General features: G+C 45.1%; 1 protein-coding gene across 1 annotated transcript in view; it reads right to left on the reverse strand.

Moving 5' to 3' along the window:
- Positions 1–27,465, reverse strand: part of TRPA1 (transient receptor potential cation channel subfamily A member 1) — a 297,071-nt gene that overhangs the window by 264,715 nt on the left and 4,891 nt on the right. Inside the window, exons 3-4 of the mRNA XM_029591461.1 lie at positions 25,269–25,444; positions 17,415–17,522 (exon numbers count right to left, since the gene is read on the reverse strand). Coding sequence (XP_029447321.1) covers positions 17,415–17,522; positions 25,269–25,444 — 284 coding nt within the window. The remainder of the gene's footprint in view (positions 1–17,414; positions 17,523–25,268; positions 25,445–27,465) is intronic.

A 27,465-nucleotide genomic window follows, 5' to 3' on the forward strand; every position in this document is an offset into this window, starting at 1 on the left:
GTGTGTGGCCTACGGGCCTTCTGTGTATGTGTGGCCTACGGGCCTTCTGACCTGCCCTGCTCTGCTTATGGTGTGTGGCCTACGGGCCTTCTGTCTGTGTGTGTGTGGCCTACGGGCCTTCTGACCTGCCTTGCCCCGCTTATGGTGTGTGGCCTACGGGCCTTCTGTATGTGTGTGGCCTACGGGCCTTCTGACCTGCCTTGCCCCGCTTATGGTGTGTGGCCTACGGGCCTTCTGTGTGTGTGTGGCCTACGGGCCTTCTGACCTGCCTTGCCCCGCTTATGGTGTGTGGCCTACGGGCCTTCTGTGTGTGTGTGGCCTACGGGCCTTCTGACCTGCCTTGCCCTGCTTACTGTGCCCTGACCCAGCCTGGACCCAGACACTGCTTATTGCCGCCTGCCCTGACCCAGCCTGAACTTAGACTCTGCTCCTTGCCGCCTGCCCTGACCCAGCCTGAACTAGACACTGCTTATTGCTGCCTGCCCTGACCCAGCCTGGAACCAGACACTGTTTCTAAGCTTCCTGTCTCTCTCCACCTGGAGCCACCCTGCTGGGTGGTGTTCACGCCTCCTGACCGGAGCCCAAGCGTAACAAAAACAGTCAGGGAGGGCGTCTGGACTGATCCTTGGTACTACAGGAACGAAAATTAGCAGGTAAGGAATAATTTTCTTTTCCCTGTACATACCAGGATCAGTCCAGACAGTGGGATGTACCAAAGCTTCCCTACGTAGATGGGCCCTGGAAAGCCCTGCTCGAATGACCCTAGAGTCAAAGGAGCCAAAAGTAGGCGACTGCATGTATAGACGATAATGACGAGCAAAGGTATGTAACGATTTCCAAGTTGCCGCTCGACAAATCTCCTGGAACGAGATCGATTGCATCTCCACCCAGGAAGCAGCCTGAGCTCGAAGAGAATGGGCCTTGACACCCGCCGGAGGTTGTCGACCCGCTCCATTGTAGGCAACCGAGATCGCCTTCTTCAGCCAGCGAGCAATGGTAGTTTTCAACGCCTTGGCCCCCTTCCTCGGACCATGCCAGAGAACAAAAAGATGGTCAGAAAAGCGAAAATCATTAGTGACTTCCAGATAGCGAATGAGGATATGCTTGACATCTAGCTTGCGTAGATCCGCCGATGCATCCGCTGAGAAGGACGGAAGCTCTACCATCTGATTCAAGTGGAACTCAGAAACCACCTTGGGCAGAAAAGCAGGCACAGTGTGCAAGGAAACTCCCGAATCCGTAAAATGAAGGTAGGGCTCTCTGCACGAGAGTTCTTGAAGCTCCAAGATTCTGCGGGCAGAACAGATAGCTACCAGGAAAGCCGTCTTGAGAGTGATATCCTTGAGGGTCGCGGAACGCATGGGTTCAAAGGGTGGACCGACCAAGATTTGGAGAACGAGATTGAGACTCCACGAAGGATAGAGAGCGTGGACTGGGGGTTTAATGTGCTTCACCCCCCTGAGGAATCGGATGATATCCGGGTGAGAGGAGAGGGAAGTTCCCTCTCGTTGATGAAGTAGAGAGCCTAGGGCAAAGACTTGCACTCTCCGCGAGTTGTAGGCCAAACCCTTGTCCATTCCCTGTTGAAGAAAAGATAGGATCTGAGTCACTGAGGCGGTCCGTGACGACACAAGTATGGAGGCAACCAGTTCTCAAAAACTTTCCATATCCGATATAGGAGATGGAGATAGACATCTTTCTAGCCTTGAGGAGGGTCGAGATAACAGCCTCTGGGTATCCACGCCATCTCAGCCGGTGCCTCTCAAAAGCCAGGCCGCAAAACAGAAGCGATCGGCCTGGGCGAAAGATACCGGACCCTGATGCAGCAAGCGTGGAAGGTGATCCAGACGAAGAGGTCCGTCCACTGCGAGGTTGATCAAGTCTGCAAACCACAGACGATGGGGCCATTCCGGCACCACCATTACCGGACCCTGGTGGGACTCTATTCTCCGGAGCACCTTGCCCACCAGAGTCCAAGGGGGAAACATGTAGAGGAGAACGTGACAGGGCCAGGGGAGGACTAAGGCATCCACTCCCTCTGCGCCGTACTCTCTTCTGCGATTGAAGAACCGAGCTGCCTTGGCATTCCAGGAGGTTGCCATTAGATCCAGATAGAGGGTCCCCCATCTGTGGAACAGGAGATTCACTGCCTCCTCTGAGAGTTCCCACTCTCTGTTGACGACTGAGGAAGTCGGCTTGAACGTTGTCTATGCCTGCAATGTGGGAAGCCGCTAGGCGGGAGAGATGAGTCTCCGCCCCACCATCAACCTGTCTGTCTCCCAAGAGACATGCCAGCTCCTCGTGCCCCCTTGGCGATTGATGTTGGCCACAGTGGTCGCCTTGTCTGAGAATATTCGGACTGCACGATGATGGACGAGAGGTAGGAAGCGTTTCAATGCCAGACGCACTGCTCTGGTCTCCAAGCGATTGATCAGCCAAGTTGCTTGGGACGGCGTCCACTTCCCTTGTGCAGAACTCATCTGACACACTGCTCCCCAGCCAGAGAGACTGGCGTCCGTTGTGACGATTACCCATTTCGGGATGTCCAAAGGAAAACCCTGGAGAAGATGAGACAGGTTGAACCACCAAGAGAGACTGTCCTTGGCTCCCTGCAGAAGAGGAAGGATGGCTTGGAAGTCCCGAGACACTGGCTTCCAGCGGGAGAGCAAGGCGCGCTGTAAGGGACGCATATGTGCAAACGCCCAGGGAACCAAATCGATGGTGGAAGCAATGGATCCCAGGACCTGGAGGTAATCCCACGCCATTAGAAGTGAGAGACCGATGAATCGCTGTATCTTAGCTATGAGTGTATGAGCCCTTTCTGGGGGCAGAGATACCTTGCCCAGTGCTGTGTTGAAATGCACCCCCAGGAAGTCTAGAGACTGAGATGGAGAAAGGCTGCTCTTGGCGAAGTTGACCACCCAACCGAGAGAGTGAAGAAGCGTCAACACCTTGTCAACCGCCCGGTGGCACTGGGCTGAGGACTTTGCACAAATGAGCCAGTCGTCCAGGTATGGGTGCACCAAGACGCCCTCCCTCCGGAGAGTGGCAGCTACTACTATTATCACCTTCATGAAGGTTCGAGAAGTGGTCGCAAGACCAAAGGGTAGAGCCTGGAACTGGAAATGCTGTCCCAGAATCTTGAATCGCAGAAAACACTGATTTACTTGGAGGATGGGAATGTGTAGATAAGCTTCCATCAGATCCAGGGAGGACAAAAATTCTCCAGAGTGTACCGTCGCTATCACGGAGCGCAAGGTTTCCATCCGAAAGTGGGGAATCTTGAGGGCCTTGTTGACCATCTTGAGATCCAAGATCGGGCGGAAGGAACCTCCTTCTTGGGGACTACAAAGTATACCGAATAAAGACCCCGGCCTACTTCCAGGAGGGGACCGGATGAATCGCTCCGAGAGCCAGACACCTGTCGAATGTCTGCCGGACTATGAGTTGTTTCTGGACTGGGCCACATGGAGAGAAGAGAAACCTGTCTCTCAGCGGCCGAGCAAATTCTAACGCGTAGCCGTGTCTTAGAATATCCAGGACCCACTGATCTGACGTGATGTTGACCCACTCCTCGTAGAAAAGGGAGAGATGTCCCCCTATCCTGGGGATCGGGGAGTGGGCTAGCATAGCTTCATTGTGAAGACTTGGAGGACATCCCCTGGGCCGGACCAGAGCAGGGCTGTCTTCGGGCACGAAAGGACTGAGTCCAGGATTGAGATAGAGAGGACAGTTGTCGAGGAGCTGCAGTCCTTGCCTGGTGGAAACGACATTGATTCCTGAATCAGCTTCTAGTGGAATTATAAGGCCTAGAAGAACGAGAGTGATCCTCTGGCAGTTTGTGTACCTGATTCTCTCCAAGGGACTTGATAATCTGGTCCAGATCCTCCCCAAATAGCAGCTTGCCCTTGAAGGGTAGGGATCCCAGCTGCGACTTGGAAGAAGAATCCGCCAACCAGTTGCGAAGCCAGAGGAGGCGTCTAGCCGAAGCTGCAGAAACCATAGATCTGGCCAATTCTCTCAGAATGTCATATAGAGCATCTACTCCATATGCTATGATGGCCTCCAGGTGGTCTGCCTGAAGTGCTTCCTCAGGAGGCAAATCCTGGGAGCTGAGCAGCTGTTGAAGCCAGCGGAGGCCTGCTCGCTGAGCTACAAATGGCCGCCTGGACCCCCAGGGCGGACACCTCGAAAACTCTCTTAACAAACTTCCAGCTTTCGATCTTGAAGATCTCACAAGGCTGCACCACCCGTTACTGGAATGGTAGTTCTTTTTGTCACCGCTGAGACTGCAGAATCTACTTTGGGAACCTTAAGAAGCTCCAAGAAATCATCCGGGAGAGGATATAGCTTATCCATGGCTCTGCCGACCTTGAGGGAGGTCTCCAGAGAATCCCATTCCCTGGATAACAGTTGAAGGAACGTGGGATGGGAAGGAAAGGACCTACACGGCGGACGTAGACCAGCCAGAAGGGGGTCCCCTTTCTTCGCTGGTGGATTAGGCTCAGGTGGGTCCTGAGGGGCCTCAATGTCCAATTCCTGTAGGATATGTAGAATGAGGGGGTCCAGCTCATCCCTCTGGAAGATCCGCAGGACTCTAAGATCATCCCCTTCCAATTGAGCCGTAGTTGAAGGTTCATCCGGATCCGGGTCCTGCTGAGGAACAGACCCCCCCCCCCCCACCCCCGCAGAGGGGTGTGCCAAACAGACCCTTGGAGCGCTTGAGGTGGTCGGAGGTACCCCTGGTCCCGGGACCACTGACTCTTGGGCACTCCCCACAGTCTGGGCATTTCCCAAGACCTCAGTGGAATCAGCCATTCTGGGTACCTTAGGAGAAGGAGGAGGTCCCGCCAAAAATTCCTGGTGCTGGCCCATTCTGGCCAGGTAAGCATTGTGAAGCAGGAGAACAAAATCCGTGGAAAACGGAGATGGCCCCGATGGAGGAAGAGTGGGAAGATCCCCTGACAGAGGAAAAGGATCCAGAGGTGGAACGGGTGTCAAAACCGGCGGCTGAAATGAAAAGGGAGCGTCCTGCTCTTCTCCTGTTAGCACCAGAGCAGCCGAGTCTGGAGACAAAATGGCCACCGTTCCCGCAGTCAGCAGGATCAGGGCCGGCCCCTGAGCGTCGAGGTGTGCCAGAAGACGAGAACCAGAGTGGCCCAGCGGTTGAGAGGGTCCCTCCCCACCATGGAGGCAAGCTGTGCAAATCCCCTCACGGGAGACCCTCGACCCGGGCTCTCCACAAACGCAGCACCTGGATGAACGAGGCATGGGGAACCCCGATGGAGCCGCGAGGGAACCAGCTGTTCTTAGCGCGAGAAACAGGCAAGGTTTAAAGCTGCGGGAAGCGGGAAAAACCTCCGCTTCAGCCTGTTCTTCCTCACGCTCACCAGGTTCATGACTGTAAGAAGCGGGTAATAGCCTCTGCTTCAGTCCTGCTCTCTCTCTATCCCTCAGCAACCCACAGATAAAGGCACAGAGGAATAACGCCTCTCTGTGCCAGCTGCCCCGAGGAAAACGGCGTCTCAGGGGCAGTGGGTCGGGTAGCAGCCACAGGGGGAGAGGTTGGCACCACCGACTTGCACCCCGGAGAGAGGAAGAGAAGAAATAACCTGTCAAAAGGAAATAAAAACAAACTTACCCCGACAACAGAGATGGGAGGGGTGGGGAGAGCTGCAAATAGTACTGCCTGCAATCTATAGAATGCTCCCACTAAAACAGAAGCGGAGGCTACAGGAAAGCTCTCCAAATAATTCCCTCAGAAAATTCAAAATTCAAAGATTTTTTTTTTAATTAGACTTGATCCATCCAAAACAAAGGAAAGCTGAGGAAAATAGAGAAAATTCCTAAAATAGCTTTCTAGTCATCTCGAAGGCCACCACTGTCATCTGCTGGAGTCAAGAGAATACAGAGGATTAGTAGAGGGTGCACTACCTTATAAGGAAGCATCCTTCAAAGTTCTATTTGACTCCATCTGCTGGAAGGGGGAGATAACCCACTGTCTGGACTGATCCTGGTATGTACAGGGAATCTGCATTTTCTTCCACCATCAGTATAAAGAACGGAGTTGCCATTTTGTTTAAAAGTCATTAGGGCTCAATATTCTTTCTCAATCTTCTGATACTGCAGGATGATGGGTAAAGCAGAAAGTTGAAGCAGACAACCTTGAGTTTCTGTTTATGAACATATATGCATCCACTAGATCATTGGCCAATGTTTGACTTGAGGAAGGTGATATTCCCAAAATTAATGGAGGGGGATTTTAAATTTGCTATTAAACCAGTTTTGGACAGACAGTCTTCAGTTTGGTTTATCTCACAGAAATCCAGGATGGTCCTACAATCCTTGTTGGATTCTATGGATTATCAGACCCTGGAGGTTGCAGCATTCTACTGAAAATGAATTTATTCTTTACTCCTTGCCTCATCAGTCCTCTTCTCAGACTGATTATTTTCTTGTCTCTAGTGCTTTTGGCGACTCACAAGATAATATTGTTCTCTCATATCATGCACCTGTAGTTCTACAGTTCAACTTTTTTATGGATTGTTATCTGATGAGAACTTTATTGTGTTTATTAAGGATAAATATGCAGAATGTTTTTGATTTAATAATATTCAATCTACTTCTCCGTTTATCTGGTGGGATGCATTTAGAGTGATACTGAGAGGTACTTTATTAATTACTCAGTTGAAAAACGTAAGAAACGCCAATTGGAAGTGAAAGAATTGGCGAAGACTATCAAATAGAGTTGCAGCATATCAGATCCAAGGATCAATCTTTATTATTATCCTCCAAAAATTAAAAACTTTAAATATAACTCTTAAGTCATCAAGCTGGTATGTTATTGTTTTCTCGATCTGCTAATTATTATGCAGGTAATAACAAGGCTGGACACTTACTGGCACAATATTTGAAATACCAGAAAAAAGGCATTGCAAACTGGCGTTGGGATCAGAGTGACCAGAGAGTTGGACAAAGTAACCATGTTTAAGAATCATTATGCAAGGCTATATTCAGAGTTGTTTATTCCAGGGAGGTTTTATCTGACTTCCTGCAAGGTTTGGAACAACCTGTGTTGTCTGAGGCTAATAAAGAAACTCTGAACAGGAACTATCAGTGGAAGATATAGAGGTGGCGACTGGTTCTTTGCCTGCTAAAAAGGCTTCTGGTCCAGACAGATTTCCTACCTAATTTAATCGCACATTTAGGTCCATTCTGGTTCTAAGCTTCACAGCTTTATCAATGTTTTCTGGAAACAGGTTTGGTTGGAGGCCTTTTCTGAGACTAAGACTGTAAATGCTTGGAAAGTCTGGAAAGGACACATTAGGGTGGATTTTAAAAGGGTTACGCGCGTAACCCTTTTAAAAGCCTCCTGCGTATGCAGAGCCTATTTTGCATAGGCTCGGCAACGTGCACAAGCTCCGGGATGCTCGTATGTCCCGGGGCTTGAAGAAGGGGGCGGGGTGGTCTTGCCAGGCACAGCGGCCATTTGCCACTGTGCCTAGTATCGCGGGCGGCCAGCGCCGGCGCGCGCAACCTATGCCTGCCCAGAAGCAGGAGCAACTTAAAAATTAAAGATAAGGGGGGTTTAGGTAGGGCTGGGGGGGCGGAAGGAAAGTTCCCTCTGAGGCCACTTTGAAATCGGAGCGGCCTCGGAGGGAACGGAGGAAGGCTGCGTGGCTCGGCGCGCACAAGTTGCACAATTGTGCACCCCCTTGCGCGCGCTAACCCTGGATTTTATAACATGCGCGTGGCTGCGCGCGCATGTTATAAAATCTGGCGTAGATTTTAAAATCTCGCCCATTGTTTGTACAGAATTACAGACCCATTTCTCTTATCAATGTACATTGTAAAATATATGGCAAGGGCCTTGCTAACAGGGTATCTAAAGTGATGGATTCAATTATTCACATAGATCAAAATGGTTTTGTACTTGTTCATATGATTTCAGATAATTCATGGTTACCTTGCAATCTTTTGTTCCTAATGCCTGATAGATCTCAGTCTTTGGTTGCGCACTCTCTGGATGATGAAATGGCATTTGATAGAGTAGAGTGGGAATATCCTTTTCAGGTCATGCAATGGTTTGGTTTTGGCCTGATGTTTATTCAAATGGTGCAGTTACTGTATACAGTACCACAGACTAAACTGAATGTAAATGGTTTACTCTCTGATCCTTTATCGGTGCTTAGGGGAGCAAGTCAGGGCTGTCCCCTGTTTCCACTTCAGTTTAATTTGCCACTAGAGCATTTGGCCCTTGCTTTTAGAGGGGATTCTGAATTAGAAGGTGTTTGATACAATCAATTGGAATTTAAATTATCTCTATATGATATTTTGGAATAAATACTAGTACACTCCATCCCGAGATTATTGATTATTGTGCCTACCTTTTCATTGATATCAGGGTACAAAGCTAACTGGTCAAAGTCTGAAGAGTTACCATTGACTAAAGTTATAAATCCAGCAGATATAGTGGAGTTTCCTTTTAGATGAGCTGGGGAGGGTATCAAATATCTTGGAGTTTGCTTTGAAAGGGATATAGAAGCCATCATTGAAAAGAGTATCACTTATTTGATCTCTATTGCCAAACAGTTAAAGAAAGAGGGGACCACTTCATTGTTATCTTGGTGGGGGCATATGGAAGCCATTAATTTGGTTGTGGCTCCAAAGCTAAACTATGTATTGAGTATCCTTGTGCTGCCCTTTGGGAGGCCTCTATGCAAAAAGTTGGAGGGAATTCTTTCTGACTTCCTTTGGAAGCATAAACTCCCCTAGAACTGCATTGTCTAAACTGAAACTGCCAAAGGATCCAGGAGGTGTTAACTTCCCAGACTTTTTCACTTATCACGCTGCTTTTATTTTACTACAAGTTAGTTTGTGGATGTGGGAGATTCTGAGTGTTTTCTGTACTATCTGGTTGCAGTATGAAAGAGGGTGCCTGTATTGCTTATACCCATTTCTTTATTACCAGTATCATGTCTTTGCTCCAGTTCTTGAGTGTTTCTCAAGTGGTGCAAGCTACTGTTGATGTATTTAATAAGTTGCTACAGATTCTATCTTTATCCTGGCCTTTGTCGATGCACTTGCCTATTTGGTTTAATCGTTTTTTAAAATTGCTGATAAGGTCATAAACTGGGTCCACTGGCAAACTTTGGGGTTGTGGTGTTTTTGCCAGTTAATGGAGGAAAATAAATTTAAGACTTTGCTAAATTAGTAGATACAAGACAGCAGATTTTCTCCATTGCTGCTCCCATATTCTGGAATTCTCTGTCTCAGGAAATCCTGCTTATATTATGCATTAAAACCTTTGAAAGTCTTCTTACAGACTTTTCTGATTAGGCAAACATTTTTATGAAGTGTTGCTAGGCAAGTGGCTGATTAAGATGGTCTGCCTTTCTGCCATATATAGGAAGATTCTTTCTGGACAATCTAGGCATTTTTCATCACCTTCCCCCACTGAGACACACAGCATGGAGTTCCTGACATCCTTCCTACCAACTCAGCTGACAGTTGGTCAATGCCCCCAACCCCATATCATCTGTATGGGGTGGGGGGAGGACAAGAGCCAGCAATAGATGCTGTTTCTGAACCTGCCCTGAGCACTAGTGTTGCGTGTCGATCCTGGACGGCTTCGCCCCGTTTGCCTCACCATATTCACGGCTCCTCCCGCTTACCTGGGAAAGATGGCTACCACTGCGTCTACAAACCAACCTCTCTGGCATCCCCGGAACAGCTATGGTGCAGCCTCCCGTCATTGCTCCTCCCAGGTACCTACTAGGGTGCGCGCGCGCAACCCATGTCTTTGTACCACCCTTGGCGCGAACCTCGAGGGCGTTCCCTCATGCTGACATCATGCCATCCGGGTATATTACCTTCACTATTTGCTAGCTCGTTGAGTTAGCAAGGACTCAAATCCGTTCCTGTCTATGCTACTCTGCCGCTTCCGTGCTGCTGCAGGAAGCTCTCTTTCTGCCCTTTGGGGTAACTGCTAACCTGGGTACCCGCTCCTCTGGGGCCCTCTGCTTTATTTCAGGTGCCTTACAGGGAACCGGTACTTGCTCCTTGAGGGCCTGCTCTCCCTGCCTGTACCTTCTTCAACATACCTGGTGGAATCGCATACCAACAGCAAACACCTAGTGAGTAACTCTCAGTCTATCTCATCCATAGTATCTCCTCGCTGGGAGACCTGCTGCGGAACCTCCTGACATCATGTGGGAGAGAAGGGCTCCCTCTGCCGAGGTCTCTGAGACTGCAACTACAGACTGCCTCACTACTGCCACCTCTGGTGGATGCCTTCAAGCTGTCTAATAAAAAACTATCCTGTGTTTTGTGTGTACGAGTCTAGCCAAGTGCTGTGGCTCCTCAAGGGGCTCCTCACCGTGGGCGTGGTCATCTCCATCGCACGCAAGGATCCACAAAACACACGTTATTATAACAACTAGCTTGCCTCTCTCTGGACAAATCATCTCCTGCTCCCATCGAGAGACACAGCATGGAGTTCCTGACATCCTACAGCTCTGGCACTAAACTTTCAAAAGGGGGACTTTGATAAATTGAGGAAGATAGTTAGGGAAAAACTCAAAGGTGCAGCTGCAAAGGTTAAGAGTGTACAATAGGCATGGACAATGTTTAAAAATACCATCTTAGAAGCGCAGTCCAGATGTATTCCAAGTATTAAGAAAAGCCAAACAACTGCCAACATGATTAAAAGTCTAAGTAGAAGAGGCTATTTTAGCAAAAAAAAAAAAAATTTCCTTCAAAAATTGGAAGAAGGATCCATCTGAAGAAAATATGAAAAAAGTATAAGCATTGGACAGTTAAATTCTCTCTTAGCCTGATAAGAAGCTGTCCATAGAGGCAAAAACTCACAATAAAAACTTTTTTAAATATATCTGAAGCAGAAAGCCTATGAGGGAGTCATCTGGACCATTAGATGATCGAGGGGTTAAAGGGGCACTTTGGGAACATAAGGCCACAATGGAAAGATTACATAAGAAGATGTTAGGGAGATAACCGTTCCAGAGACAGTTTTCAAGAATGATGATTCGAATGAATTGAACCAAATTTCAGTGAACCTGAAAGATGTAGTAGGCCAGATTGACAAACTAAAGAGTAGCAAGTCACCTGATGGCATACACCCCAAGGTTCTGAAACAACTCAAAAATGTTCTTTCAGATCTATAAACTAGTAATTTGTAACCTATCATTAAAACTGTCTCTTGTACCAGAAGACTGGAAGGTGGCTAAGGTAAGCCCAATATTTAAAAAGAGCTCCAGAGGTAATCTGGGTAACTATAGATTGGTGACCCTGATTACCTCACTCGTCTTTCCCCTTATTAGATTATTTATAAATATATTAAAAAGCACTGTGACGGGTCACTATGCTAGACTGGGTAGGAAGAATAAAGCCAGGAACAAAAACTCCCTGGAACCAAAGTCCTAGAAGGAGGGGGAAGAAAACCCAGGTGACACAGAGTCAAGGATATACACTGACTTCCCCTGTAACCATAGAGACAAACACACAGGTGTGGGAGGTTAAGGGTGGGACTTCCTCAGAGCCAATCAGCTGGCAGAGGAGGAGGAGTTACAGAGTATAAAAGAGACTCCCTAACCCAGCAGAGTCAGTCTCCTGCTGGGGACTGAAGGAGAAGGACCATGCTACCTGCTGTTCTGCAAGACTGGAACTTTGGTGCTCCTACTAAGATGGAAGATGGATGACTGGTGTGACTTCCAGGAAGGTGAGCTGGGAGACACAGGCTGGGTGACTATCTGGATGTGCCTACTTAAGGATATTGTTTGAGAGACTGCCAGTGGGTGGTTGTACCTTTTGGGAAGAGTTGATATCCCAGAGGTACGGAGGGAGATGGCGGTTAGGCCCATGGGGCCAGACTTTGGACTTTGTGAGATGAACTTCTGAAGCCAGTCTTTGGAAATTGAGTTGCTGGCTCAGTGGGGAGGGCGTCTGCCTTCCATCCAGGCTGGGAGGGTTCAAACCCTGCCTGAGGATTTGTAAAGATAAATAACCTTGAACTTCTATTTGAGTTTGAGTGGTCAGGAAAGCTCGTTCAGGGATTGGACCCTGGAACTGATGCACTTGATGGTGTATGGACCGGTGAAAGCATCACAAGCACCAGTCCAAATACAGATCCCTAAAGCACTCCACTGTTTAGCTCTCTCCACTGAGAAAACTGACCATTTAATCCTACTGTTTCCTATCTTTTAACCAGTTTGCAATCCACAAAAGTACATTTGCCTCCTGTCTCATCATGACTTTTTTTTTAATATTCTAAGAAGTCTCTCATAGGGTACTTTGTCAAATGCCTTCTGAAAATCCAAATACACATCTACTGGCTCATCTTTATCCAGAGGTCCATATTCAAAAGCATTTAGCTGTCTAACTCAGAAGTTAGCCAGCTACATGAATATATCCAGAATAGATCATCCTCCATCGTATCTCCCATGCATTACCCCCATGGTGATCACACTTTCCTTATATTAAGGAACTAACTAATTATGTTGGGTAACTATACTTGTTTTGTTTAATCTACTTGTTAACCTCTGCTTGTTCTGTTCAATCTTATTTTCCACGCTACCCTTGGTTAAACCCTCTCCTAGTTCCATTTCCCTGTTAACATGTACTTTCCAGCCTTTTGTTCAAATGTAAACTGGTATGATGTCCCCACTAATACCGGTATATAAAAGTTTCTAAATAAATATTTGGGGACTTATCTGGCTAATAAGATAGCCGTCTACACTGTAACCGGCTAACTTAGGGATGTTTTAGGGGTATAACTGGAAGGAGTTGAATTAGCTGGCTATGTTAACCAGATAACTCCGATATTCAGAGTTAGCCAGATGACTTAGGGCCTCATTTTCTGGTATTGCATGCGATACCAAAAAGGGGTGTTACCTTATGCTAATAAGCATGTGTATCGCAAATTGCGATAACAGCCATGCAACACGCTCTTAGCGCAAATTGCTCTCTCTCTCTTTCTCTTTACATATGCTCCGCCCCTGAATACAAAATTAAAAATTTGCATTCGCTTAATGGCTGTTAGCTCGATTTGCGGAATTATCTCCTGCGGTAACTCCTTGGAAAATGACCCCCTTAGCCGGCTAAGTCTTGTTGGGCCAAAGAGCTGCCCTAAAGTTAGCTGGCAGATAGTGTAAGGTAGTCGGCTAGATTCAATAGTACAGTTTCACTGTTGAATATACCTCCAAAGTGAGCTGGATAAGTTTATCTGGCTGACTTTGCTAGCCGAACTGTCTGAATATTAACCCCTTAAAAAAAAAAAGACAAAACAGATTTGAGAGACAAGATTTCCCTTGGGTAAATCTATGCTGGCTGTGTTCCATTAAACTATGTTTATCTATATGTTTCTGTGATTTTTTTTCTTTGATAGTTTTCATGAGTTTTTTTGCACTGATGTTGTGAAAACTATCATAAAGAGAAAAATCACAAACATAGAGATAAACATTGCTCAAAAGTCAAACTGAAATAGTTCTTTTTTTTTTTAGGGTCCCCCGACACGACTCTCCTTGCCTTTTCAGCTGTATGAATCCCACTCTGCATTTAAAGTTTCTTAAATTTATCCTGTCCCTCCCAACGCAGCCTTCGGTCGAAACATGGGATCCGTGTCGGGGGACCCTAAAAAAGAACTATTTCAGTTTGGCATTTGAGCAATGGAGTTGCCATATTGAAAATAAATCAAAATAATTCATTTGCATGAATTCAAAGTTTGGACCTTTAAATTCATAAGAACATAAGAAAATGCCTGTCTTTTAGCCAGTTTGCAGTTTGCAATCCACGAAAGGACATCGCCACCTATCCCATGACTTTTTACTTTTCCTAGAAGCCTCTCATGAGGAACTTTGTCAAACGCCTTCTGAAAATCCAAGTATACTATATCTACCGGTTCACCTTTATCCACATGTTTATTAACTCCTTCAAAAAAGTGAAGCAGATTTGTGAGGCAAGACTTGCCCTGGGTAAAGCCATGCTGACTTTGTTCCATTAAACCATGTCTTTCTATATGTTCTGTGATTCTGATGTTTAGAACACTTTCCACTATTTTCCCTGGCACTGAAGTCAGGCTAACCGGTCTGTAGTTTCCTGGATCGCCCCTGGAGCCCTTTTTAAATATTGGGGTTACATTAGCTATCCTCCAGTCTTCAGGTACAATGGATGATTTTAATGATAAGTTACAAATTTTTACTAATAGGTCTGAAATTTCATTTTTTAGTTCCTTCAGAACTCTGGGGTATATACCATCCGGTCCAGATGATTTACTACTCTTCAGTTTGTCAATCAGGCCTACCACATCTAGGTTCACCGTGATTTGATTCAGTCCATCTGAATCATTACCCATGAAAACCTTCTCCATTACGGGTACCTCCCCAACATCTTCTTCGGTAAACACCGAAGCAAAGAAATCATTTAATCTTTCCTTTGGCGTTTGGCATTGATATAGTTGGAATGCAGTACTTTGCTCCGATTCCTTGTGATTTTGGATTTCTCCCAATTTATTTATTTGCCATCATTCTGATGTTAACAATCATGGCGGTTTACAACAAAAACTGTGTAAAACCTAAAATTATATACATTCAAATATAAAATGGATTCATTTACATTTAAAACAAAATAGCTACAATGAGAATTATTTTCTGTCTCTTCTGACCACCAATTTCTGTTTGTCTTAGTCAGCATATGCTAAACTAAGCAGCCTTGTCTTAAGATCTGTTTTAAATTGCTTGCTGTCTTTTCTGTGAACATAGAACTGCCATTGTATTCCAAAGTTTTGGTCCAGCAATTGAGAGAGCGTCCTTTCTCTAACCTCACTTAAGATCTGCTAATAAAGGCTTTCTTCCGAGTTCCAACAGTACATGGAGCGCATTTAATTCCTACTCAGAACAAACAGATGTAACTAGGCAATCAGCCATTCTGTATTATTGCTACAGATCATGTTATGGATAATGGTAAGGACTTTGTATTGTGACCTTGATGCATCGATGATGCCAGGGCGGAAGCATCAATAGCACTAATGGCTGGTAGGTTGATGGCACTTAGAGCCAGTGGTGGGTCAAGGTAGCCTTCTTTGGTTCAGACTTCTGCCTCGGTGGTACTGACTGCACCACCAGCTCCAAGGAGTGATGCGTCTTTTTCTTCTGTACCGACCAGCCCCAAGAGGAAAGGGAAATCGCCTCAGTGCACCCCAATGAGTTCACAGCTTCCTGTGCTCAACACTTCCACATCCTCGCTTAATCCCTAAACTACAGCAGAGGCCGAAGCCACAGTTGTGGCAACAGCCATAATCTTTAATGCCATTGGAGGTGGCCTTCTTGGAGCCAGACATCCTGCAATATCTGTTTGTTTTTTGGTGGGAAAAGGTAACACTCCAAAGGCAGCAAGGCAACTAACGACGAGTTAGCTAAAGAACTTCAGAAAATTGAAAAGAGAGAGGGTTCACATCCATGCGGAAACTTGAATTAAAAAAAAGGCTGAGAGGCTCACGAGGCAGCACACATGTGGAACAGTAGTAAAAGATCTAGCTCAGTATTAAAAAAAAAAAGACAAAACTGAGCTAGTGAGATGGACCCGTTCAGCACAGTCAGATGACATCACTCACATTTCATGGCTAATTTATCCCTGCTTGTTGACTGAACAGAATTTTCAAAATGCAAGATTGCCTTACCTCTTGCTGAGAACTGTGCTTCTTCAGCAGATGAAAAACACTTTACCTTCAAAATTAAAATTTAGGTGTCCTCGATTATAAACCTTTAATCAAGCATATATTTTAAAAAAAGGAACCACACATCCCGTGCTTAATTCTCAAACACTATAGCAAGTTGTGCTATGCTTTGAGCATTTTTATTGTAAAAAGTTGTTATAAACCAGGGTGTGATGGAGTGACTCTGTTAACCTGTACAGAACCAGGTATTTAGCCTGGTCCACCTTAAATCCTACAGAGAGAGAGCTCTACGGGCAGGACCCTGCTGGGAGGGGAATAAGAGTGTGAGCCCAGCTGGGATCAGGAGGCCCCCACGTCTTCAAGAGTATGAGCTCCTAACCCTTCCTCAGAAGCTGTGTTGTAAGATTACTGCATAGGTAGGCAATTATTGATGATATTTGTCGTTTGTGAATAAAAGTTGAAACTGCATGAGAAAAGGCAGGAATCAGCGTGGTTCCTGTGCCAGCCCAAACGATATCACTCAGTCATCCTCGCAGGTTTTTCTCACAACAAATTTTTGATGACCTCAGTCTTGCCACTAAGTTTTGCTGGTGGCCACTTTCACAAGTTTTCCCTAAGTTCTCCCTTGCCCTGCTCCCCTTCCCCTAACTCTCTCATTCCTAATACCTTTCCCTCTTTTTTTTTTTTCCTCTTCCATCCTTCTATTGCTTTCCTGCCCCTTCTTTACCCCTCTCCTTTCTTACATCCTCTCCTCATTCTCCTGCTTTCTTTCACCCACCCCATCCTCCTTTTGCAGCCCTGCACCCTCTTTCATATCCTTCCCTTATTTCCCTGCAGAGTGGTGTTCTTTATACCATTTGTGTGTCACCCTTAGCATATACCAGATGTTTTATGATGTAGAGTTTTCACATTCATGAAATCTCTAGAAACAGCAAAATTTCAATGTGCTTCCTAAAGAACTGTGTACACTGCATAACGGAGATTTATTTACTCTTCCTCTGTGCTCTGACACCAAAGAGTCTGGTCTCTCAAAACAGAATACATTGCATTAAGAAATGAAAAAGATATTGAAATAATGCTTGAAATACACAGAGGGTGAGACCGCACCTTGAATACTGTGTACAATTCTGGTTGCCACATCTCAAAAAAGATATAGTTGCAATGGAGAAGGTACAGAGAAGGGCTACCAAAATGATAAAGGGGATGGAACAGCTTCCCTATGAGGAAAGACTAAAGAGGTTAGGGCTGTTCAGCTTGGAGAAGAGACGGCTGAGGGAGGATATGATAGGTCTTGAACGAGTAGATGTGAATCGGTTATTTACACTTTCGGATAATAGAAGGATTAGGGGGCATTCCATGAAGTTAGCAAGTAGTACATTTAAGACTAATTGGAGAAAATTCTTTTTCACTCAACGCACAAAGCTCTGGCATTTGTTCCCAGAGGATGTGGTTAGTGTAGCTGGGTTCAAAAAAGGTTTGGATAAGTTCTTGGAGGAGAAGTCCATTAACTGCTGTTAATCAAGTTTGAGGGAATAGCCACTGCTATTAATTGCATCAATAGCATGGGATCTTCTTAGTGTTTGGGTAATTGCCAGGTTCTTGTGGCCTGGTTTGGCCTCTGTTGGAAACAGGATGCTGGGCTTGATGGACCCTTGGTCTGACCCAGCATGGCAATTTATGTTCTTATGGCTATAGGACACCAAGAAATACAAATAAATATACCAACCAGAATATTAAGTGCTTCAGAATTGTCTTTGCAGCATGTCATCATTAAGGGTGTATTTCCAAGTTCTCCTTCTAGATCAATATCAATACCGCTGTGAGAAACCAGAACCTAGGCAAACAGAAAAATATTTTGCTAAGTAATACAACACAAACGAGAAGCAAGAACAAAACGTCAGATTTTTTTAATTATTTATTTTAACGTTTGTGAATTGAGGCGCCGTTTATATTACATTTTGACACCTGCTTTCACCTTCATTTACAATAGTGTTACTAAAGCTAAGATTTGGGGAGCAAAAGGCTAAAAGGACAATATGTAGAGTTCATACAGTAAGACCAAGCTGGCAGCTAAAGAGAGGGACTCAGAAGCTGTGCAAGATGAGTTTACAGCCAGCAAAATAAGAAAGCTCTTTCTCCTAACAATAAATGAAGCAGAAAACCCTGCACAGTATTCTCAGTATTGTTCCATCTAAATTGTGCACTTCAGTTTTTAAATCATAGGAAATGTTCTTAAAATATTCTCTTTAAAGTAGTAAATATTGCACATTGTTTTTGGATGGCAAGAAATAATGTGTTCCCAACAAACTATTTCTACACAGATATAAAAATTGGTATCCCAATGACCGATGTTAAATATTATTCTCTAGTGCTTGAAAGAAGTAAAGCGGTGGTTGTGGTATTTCACCAAATGCACAGAAATAAAGGGCCAAAAGCAAGTTGCAGGTGACACCAGTTTGTAGGAATAAATACAATTGTGATAATCTTTAGAAATGTATATTTATATATCCTTAATCTAGTGAAGGCATAGGAACTAAAGAAGAAATTGCCTGACTACATCAATATTTGTTCCATGTAAACTGCCACACGGCAGTAGTTATTACCATTTAACTGTGAACCGGAGCGATATGTATTGTATACAGGAACTCCCGGTATATAAAAATCCATAAATAAATACATAAATATTTGCTTTTAAAGAACATAGGTCAATTTTTATTAAATGGCAGAGCACCTAACTTTGGCCTAGATTTATCATTTTGCATGAATAGTGCCTGTAATTAAAAAAAAAACAGGGTGTGGTTAGGGTAACTTTATCACTCCTACAATATACTCTCGCCCTAGCTTGATAGCACCTAGGTAGAACGTGCAGAAAACCCTGCATAGCATCTAGGCAGAGAGTGCATCAAGCTAGGGCAAGAGTACATTGTAGAAATCTCAAGTTTGTGTTCCTTTCTTCATTCCAAATCACATCAAATGTTCACTGATATGCACTATGCTGTTCATATCTGACTGAGAATGTAAAACTGGACCACCACCAAAAATTAACCTCGAGTTACTAGTTGATCCTCCTACTGTGGTATAAATAGTTGCCTAATATGGGTGCCACCCCATAGGCTCTCTCTCACTCACTCCCTCCCTTCCCACTCCACCCTCTCCTGCCGAAAACAGGATTTGTAATATTTATTGCAAATCCCATTTTGGGCATATCGCACAGCATAACACCAGCAAAAAAGGTGTAGTTTTTTTTCTAGCATTAAAAACATGCATTACACTATCGCACACAACATTAAAACACCCTCATTTTCATTAACCATGCCCAAACATTCTCCTAGGAAAAATGTTTAGTATATTTGTGCAGAATGAAATAAAAGTCAGCATTATTAACAACTTCTGTCCCTTTGTAAATTTTCTCTGAGCAGAGATTGGTCTAAACCATATTAGAAACTCATCTCTGAATTATGGGCATATACAATAAACTTCAGATGCAGGTTAAGACATTCTTGACTCTGAGCATGCTAAAAATAGTGGACTATCCAGGAAGACATTACTATGCACATTAAAGGAGTCTTAACAGACATTTCCATGAGTGTGCAAGAATATTTGTCTATGCATGCAAATAAAGGGATGATATATGCAAATGAGGGGTGTGAGGGAGCATGCAAGGAACTCCCTCAGAACACCTTAAAGGACCAGGTACAGCTATCTGTATCGGTCCTCCTTAAATCCCAACCCACCAAGGAATATGGGATAGGGTGGATCACTGCAAGTAGAGATGAGGGAGGCTCAGGGAGAGAGATTGAAGCCTTGATAATATGAACTGTAAGTTAGAAATATTTTTGTTGAATTGCACAAACCAGCTAACTTGTTTACTATTGCTCAACAATAAAGAAGCTTATAAAGATTGTTGCCAGAATCCAGCCTGGAATCTGTTCTCTGGCTAGTCCTGACCACTCTGCATCACAAGGGGGGACATACTCACCCTCAACACTATTTAGAAAGAACTCGCTAACTGGATGCTGTTTAATACCAGCTCGGATGGTGGGAAACCATCTCGCTGCCATCAACTCCTTACTTACCAACCTCCACCTTGCTCTAAACACTGCCAAAACTGAACTCCTCCTCATATCCCATCACCCCCCCTACCAATCCCGCGCTCACAATTGACTCTATCAAGATTCCTCATGCACAGCCCTGCGCAAGGAACCTGGGGGTCCTAATCGACCAACAACTGAACTTCAAAAAACATATCAGTGCCATACTCAGAGGGTTTCTTCAAACTTAAAGTCTTAAAAAAACCTGAAACCTCTCCTTTACGCTAGTGACTTCCGCACTGTCGTCCAGGCTACACTGGCATCCAAGATGGATTACTGTAACTCCCTCTTACTTGGCCTACCCTACTCCTCCTTAAAGCCCCTCCAAATGCTACAGAACACTGTAGCCAGAACCCTCTCCAACGCTCACAAATACAACCATATTTCCCCTATACTGAAGGACCTACACTGGCTCCCTATTCCCTCCTGCATCCTCTTTAAATCCCTGACCATTATCCATAAAGCCTTATATTCACATCACTCCAACTGGCTGGTAGATCCCCTCCAATTTGCCTGCTCGAATCGACCGACAAGGACCACTAACAAAGGGTCCCTCCATGTCCCATCCCTAAAGAAAGCACACCTCACAGCTACAAGGGATCGGGCGCTCTCCATTGCTGGACCTATGCACTGGAACTCACTCCCAACCCACCTTAGACTTGAACCTTGCATCACCAAATTCAGAGCCCAGCTCAAAACCTGGCTATTCAAACAAGCCTTTCCCCAACACCCTTGATGAATATTGAATTGTGATGGATCATGACCTGAATTTGACTATGACCTTGTTCTTATGACATTATAGTTCACTTGTTGTTTGTTCCTATGCTTCTCTGCTCTCCTATTGGTTTTTTGTACCCCTTCCCCTTCTACTTGTAATTTCCATTGCTTTTGTTCCATGTAAACCAAGGTGATGTTTCGACTAACATCAGTATAGAAGACTCTTTAAATAAATAATATAGTGTTAATTTACTAACGTGAACATGTTACTTAGTGAGAACAAGTTAGTTAGCATGAACATGCTAAATGGAGCATGTTCATGCTAACTAGGGTACAGCTAACTAGAAACAGAAATCCTGAAAAAAAGCAAGCCTTGAACAGAAGATGACCCTATACAACTGTACTCGTAGGCCAGTGTTATTCAAGGAAAGACCCGCAGACCACCCGAGGCTCCTGCAGACCCTTAGTGTGACCCTGTGGTGGTGTGGCTTCCAGTTTGCATTCTTCTCCTATCATAGCAGGGAAAAAAAGAGACTTCCGGCCCAGGCCAATGACAAGGGAGGTCTTAAAGTGGGCCCATGCTCGCTGAAGAGCAGCAAGGAAAAAAGGAGAAAAGGAGGTAGTGATGGCCAATGGGTGGGAAGTTGTGGCAGAAATTATGTAATTGGCAGTGCCCCAACACGAGAAGAGACACTGATGGTCCCGTACTGCAGCCAATCTCCAGCACTGGACCATAGTAAGAGGCTACGGGAGAGTGGAGACATTTAGGGTTCAGAGAGATTAAGGCTGCTGTTGTAGAGAAGAGTAAATGTTGAAAGGCAGCTGGGTGTGGAGGGAACTGAGGGTTCATAGGCAGCTGCTAGATGGAAGAGGGTTGCTAGGTGGCTTCTGTGGAGAAGTGTGGGGATGCTGAGGCTTCTGCCATGAGGTTGGTTTACAATGCTGCTGCTGGGCAGGCAGGGAACGGGATCCAGAGGTTGCTGCTATATGGAGGTAGATGTTCTGAAGCTACTGCTCTGTAGGGAAGAGTGGGAGTTAGAGAGATTATTGCTGTGTGGGGGGTTAGGATTTAGAGGCTGCTACTGCTGATGTGTGGAGGGGAGAGATCAAGGCTGCTGCTACTGTAGGGAGGTTGAAGGAGAGACTGCTACTGCTGTGTGTGGGGCATGGAGGTTGGGAAAAGAGAGAGCTAGAGATATGAAGTCACTGGCAAACGTCACTTGGTTGTTGGTCAATGGCCCTGTGAAGGAAAAATCTGTCAGCCCTCCTTCAAATCACTTTAAATCCAAAATGGCCCCCACTTAAAAACTAGTGAAGGCCACTGCCATAGGCCCTTGGGGATGAATACATTTGACCATACTTCAATTTGCCAAATTAAAACACAGCTAACACTTTTTGCACAAATTCTAATAAACATATACATGTTCATACAACAAACAGGTCTTGTCAAACAAAGCAGTGAACATTTCACAATGTACAACACACAGTGGTTTCATACTGGTGTGGAAACAAATGAGGCTCCAAGGTGTTAGCATGTTTCTCAGGATCACCACTATCCTTGCTGGGGTTTATCTGGCCATTGAGCACTTCTGGCTTTTAAACATCTGTCCATGACAGTCTTTATCGTGGAGACCCAGCCCCATTCCCTGGCAAGTCACAAAAGCAGGGTTCCTCCATCTGGTGGCAGCAAGGTGGAAGAAGGGCTCCTCTTAGAGGTAAGTGACTAAACAATAGGGCCCCCAATCCCAGAAATATAGAAAGAGTTTTCACCAGACAACAGCAGGATGGAGAGATGTGAAGTGTTACATCAGAGTGTGCTAGATGGCTTCACCTCGTTTGCCTCACCTTGTTCATGGCTCCTCCCGCTTACCTTGGGAAAATGGCTACCGCCGTGTCTATAAGCCGCCCTCTAGCTTGTAGAGTTAGCAACCAATTGGTCTCGGCCAGTCTAAGCTACTCTGCTGCTTCTGTGCTGCCGCTGGAAGCTCTTTCTCTGCCCTTTGGGGTAACTGCTAACCTGGGTACCCACTCCTCAGGGGCCCTCTGCTTTATTTCAGGTGCCTTACAGGGATCAGATACTCGCTCCTTGAGGACCTGCTCTCCCTGCCTCTGTACCTGTACCATCTACTTCAACCTGGTGGACTCGCATACCTACAGCAACCATCTAGTGAGTAGTCTAACCCTCAGTCTATCTCATCCACAGTACTGCTTTGCTGGGAAACCTGCACCGGAATTCCCCTATACCAATGGGGTGAGAAGGGTCCCCTCTGCTGAGGGTCCTGAGGCTGCTACATCCAGACCTCACTACTGCCACCTCTGGTGGTATCTTTCAAAGCTGTATAATAAAAGAACTAACTCTGTGTTTGTGCGTCCTGAGTTTAGCCCAGTATGGTGGCTCCTCACGGGGCTCCTCCCCGTGGGTGTGGTCATCTTCCACAGTACCCGAAAATCCACTCAAACACTGCTTAACCATAACATGAAGCAGAAGAGAAGGACAAAGAGGAGGAGGAGGTGATAGAGGAGAAACATGCATGAATATAAATCCACCTCTTTACAGAAGGCAAATTATTAACAAGCAATACTGTAAGGTCCCAAACGACAAAGGTTTGCTGAAGCCAAAATCACTGTAGGCACTCAGAGGCTTTGAACATAAGAATTGCTATGCTGGGTCAGTCCAAGGGCCATCAAGCCCAGCATCCTATCTCCAATAGTGGCCAGTCAGGGTCTCAAGTGCCTGGCAGATCCCATAAAGTAAATTTAATTCCTCTTACTCACCCCTAGGGAAGCAATAGCTTTAGTATAACTGGCTAATAATGTGTTATGGACTTTTCCAAATCTCTTTTAAACCCCACTATGTTAGTCGCCTTGATCTCACTCTCTGGCAACAAATTCCACAGCTTGATAGAAAGTACTTTTTCACTCAGCGCACTATGATCTGTTTTGAATCTGCCCTTGTTTTAGTATTATATGAAAGGGTAAATAACCAGCCTTTATTTACCCATTCCACCCCACTCATGATTTTACAAACTTCTACCATATCTCCTCTCAGCAGTCAGGATCCCAGGGGCAGCAGCCACGGCATGCAGCAAGATCCAGAACAGAAAAACAGAGGTAAAGAGCACAGAATGAATGGGAAGGTATAAATGCAAGCCCACATTGAGGTGAGCTGGGATGAGCGGTGTCTCAGCTGAGCGCATTAGCACGAAACAATGCAGGCCAAGGAGGACAGGGCAGAGCTAAGCCCTGCGGCTGCAGACCTTCCTCACCTGCCACACCTCCTCCGCTAGGCCCAGAACTGCTGCCAGCTGGCCGAGCGAGCCTTTGTCCAAGCCGGCGGCGGGGCTCATGGTGTACACCCAGGTCGAGCTGCATGGCAGAAGGTTCGCCTAGGGCACCCAATCCCCTTATCCCGGCCCTGAACTATAGAGCCTTAACCAGCATAGCCCCTCATCATAGGAAAGCTATTCCATCCCCTTTACCATTTTTGTCACCCTCCTCTGCACCTTTTCTAGTTTCACAATGTCTTTCTTGAGATGGAGCAACCAGAACTGCAAACTGCTGAAGAGCAATCTGAGCCTCAAAAGCTTTCTTTAGCTGATTATGATCATTGGTTTGGTTTCAGTGCAGAGCTCATGTCTGAGTTTTGAGCAGTAGTAGACTGTGTGGTACAGCCATGGTGGTGTCGTTGCCCCCCCCCCCCCCAAAAAAAAAAGTGGTCATGTTGAGGGGGGGGGGGGAAGGAAATGGATAGATGCCAATGCCCTTCTGAATCAGGATGGCCGGATTGCTGCCTAGGTCTATCCTCTGCATGATCCCTTCAGTCTTCAATCAAGTCCTCTCACACACCATTCGCTGACACAGAAGGCAGATAGTTAAAACACGTAGTCATGTCAGTTTTCTGCTCTCCTGGAACTATCCATTCTCCTTTGACATCTTGACCTGGGATGCACTAGCTCTCCCACTTCTTTCCTTTCTACTGACAAGCAACTCCTTATACCAGGAATCTTGGAAGCCAGCAGGAAGAATTAAGAGGAAAAGAGAACTGAGCCTGCTCCCTTTAGTATACTCACCCTATTTAGCTTCCCCTTAGTAAGTAACATGCTTGTGCTGTTTAGTCAATGCATTTTCAGGTTTCTGTGCAAGAGAACAGTGTGATCATAGCATTTCTGATATTTTTTTTTTTTTACCATGAGCATACTGAATTGTTTTGCATCACTCATGAAGTGGTTAGTTACCATGCCCATTATATCTTTTTGCAAACCCACACTAAAACTGATTTTGCCTGAGTTGTATTGCTTAGGATCTTATATGTACTTTGGCTTTGTGCACATATTAACTATGCTTTACTGCAAATTTTAAACAGAATTTTTCAGATTCATAATATCAGCCACTATGTTTGCACATTTGCAACACACGACACAGCAGATAGTTTCCTAAGTAGTACAATATTTCTAGAAATAAGGGTCCACAAACATCTGTGACTAGCATTTTAGAACTCTTAACTTCCCTGATCTGAAGAAGGGAGCATAGCAGTATTCAGTCAGTTCAATAAAAAAAGTTAACACAACTTGTTTGTTGATCTTTATTCCTACATATTCAAGTGGACTAACATGGTAACCACAATACTTTGCTAAACATGCTACTTAAAACTGTTCCACATAAAATGGAAACATGCTAAAATTTGAAAGCTCTCTTTTCAAAAAGGTTTTTTCCTGTTATTTCTCCACTCCATAATCCCTGCTAGAAAACATGCAGTTGGAATAAAGGCTTACCTCAACTATTGCGTTGTGCTGCAACTGAACAGCCAGATGAAGAGGTGCCAACAAGTAGTAGTTTAAAATGTTAGGGTTAGCCCCTCTACTTAGAAGAAACCTTACACTTTCCATCTGATTTTTCTCCACAGCCCAGTGGAGGGGTGTGTTTCCCTTGTAATCCATTACATTCAGTACTAGACAGAAACACAAAACATTGTGATGAAACAGATATGACATCCCGTACGGACTAGTTATTTCTCAGGTGCAACGTGCAAGTAAATATTTGATTCATTGCTTTATTGCTTCTGAAAAAAAAAAAAAAAGCTCTCTAACCCTGATGGCAATTTTCAGCAGGGTGGGAAGTCTGAAGGTCTGCAAACTCTGCACCTGGTTGGGTTGCGGGTAGGATCCATGCAGGAACATACGCCTAGGGATTGGCAGAATCAAACCCCTGTGCCTGCTTTCCTTCACCCTCTGAAATGACCCTTTCTCCCATGTGAAGCTCGGCGACTAGATTTAGCCGCTGAGGTGAGGATAATTTTCAGCTCCAGGGATTTCCCCTCGAAAATTGTTCTCTTTGTCATCAGGTGAGGAACAGGCCAGAATGCAGGTGAGGAAAATGGAAGCAAGAGACAGAAGAAATAAGAGACAGCACGAAAGAAGAAGAGTGTATAACAGATCGAAGGGAGAAAAGAGAGGCAAAAAAGGACAAAAACGATGACAGGATTATCCAATTATATAATTTTAGTCGTGCTATAGAAATAGCTCTCTCTCCTCAATTAAATGTGCCATTTGCAGCAAATGCACATTTAAGAGACCTTTATTTGCCCTAAAACACCAATACACCTACTAAAGCAAACCAACACCTAGATTCATCATTCGGCAATATTAATAGCAGAATGATGAGGGGCGAAAAAAAAAAAGGGGGAGTGATAGTGGGCAGCCAGCCGCATCACGGTGGTGCGGTTTCACCAGCTGCAATGCGGCCACACCACACACTATCGACCCCATAGCACCATGGGAAAAGGTGTAGTTATTTCCCACGTTGCTGCTGGCAATAATGTGAAAATTATTGTGATAACTCTGCCCAAAGCCCGTCCACACTCCTCCCTTTAATTAGAAAAATACTGGCACATCGCAGAATAAAGAATGACCCTGCAAGTTTCTAGAAATCCCTACACACAGCTTACATGCTGGCAGAATATTTCACCTCAGTCACACATGCAGAACACAGACAGACCTTCACCTAAATCATAATAGAGAAACTGTAAAATATAAACAAAAAAGTGCAGACAAACTGAACTGGAACAGCAACAAGCCACTATCTGTACGCAGTGCAACAATGGAAAAACAGAATCACTACCAGTCCTCAAAAATATCAAGAAATATAAAATCAACAGCAGTAAAACAAGACTAATAAAAAGAATAAATATTTCAAAACGGCTGATGAATAGAACATCAAATAATTATAAACTAATATAAAAATTTCCAGATACCAAAAAAATATTTTGAAACAGCAAAGATCCAATAAGTAATAAGGATTAAAAAAAGACCCCTGAGTTGCTTACATATCTCAAAGCTTCAGATTTACAGGTGTCCTGAGATTGTTGGGAATTAGCAGGAGAGGATGGGGAATTTTACTCTCAAACTTTCTCCTCTCACTTACACACATGCTCTCCCCTCACTCGCACGTGCAAACACTTGCTCTCTCCCTCAACTTCACACACAAACACACACCCTTTCTCTCACTCAATGACTCACTCTGAGGATCTCCCACCCTTTTCAAATCCTCTTCTTGGCTACTAGGCCTCTTTTTTCTTCAATCACCAGCTAGATGGGTTCTGCAGGTGGCCACCAACCTTTTTCTATTCTTTGGCTGCTAACAGAATGGGCTCCGCTGGCAGCCTGGAGGGACAATATACCCCTGCCCCCCCCCCCCCCCCCCAAACTCTGTGGCACAGGATGGCGGCACCATGAGTCATATTTAAGTAGCATCTTCTGCCGCCACAGAGCCAATCTCGCAGTAAGAACTGAGAGACTGGTATGGCAGCAGCAGGAGATGACATTCACTTAAATTCGACACCTGAAGCCCAGTGCCAGGGAAGTGAGGTGGAAGATGGTGACAAACAAATTGCTGGTATAAATCACGAAGCTCTCATCCTAGAAATAAAACTCTTCTGCTCAGTCAGTTAATAGAAGGAGCTGAACCAAAGCA

The sequence above is a fragment of the Rhinatrema bivittatum genome, chromosome 2 (assembly GCF_901001135.1).
Source record: "Rhinatrema bivittatum chromosome 2, aRhiBiv1.1, whole genome shotgun sequence".
Lineage (NCBI taxonomy): Eukaryota > Metazoa > Chordata > Amphibia > Gymnophiona > Rhinatrematidae > Rhinatrema > Rhinatrema bivittatum.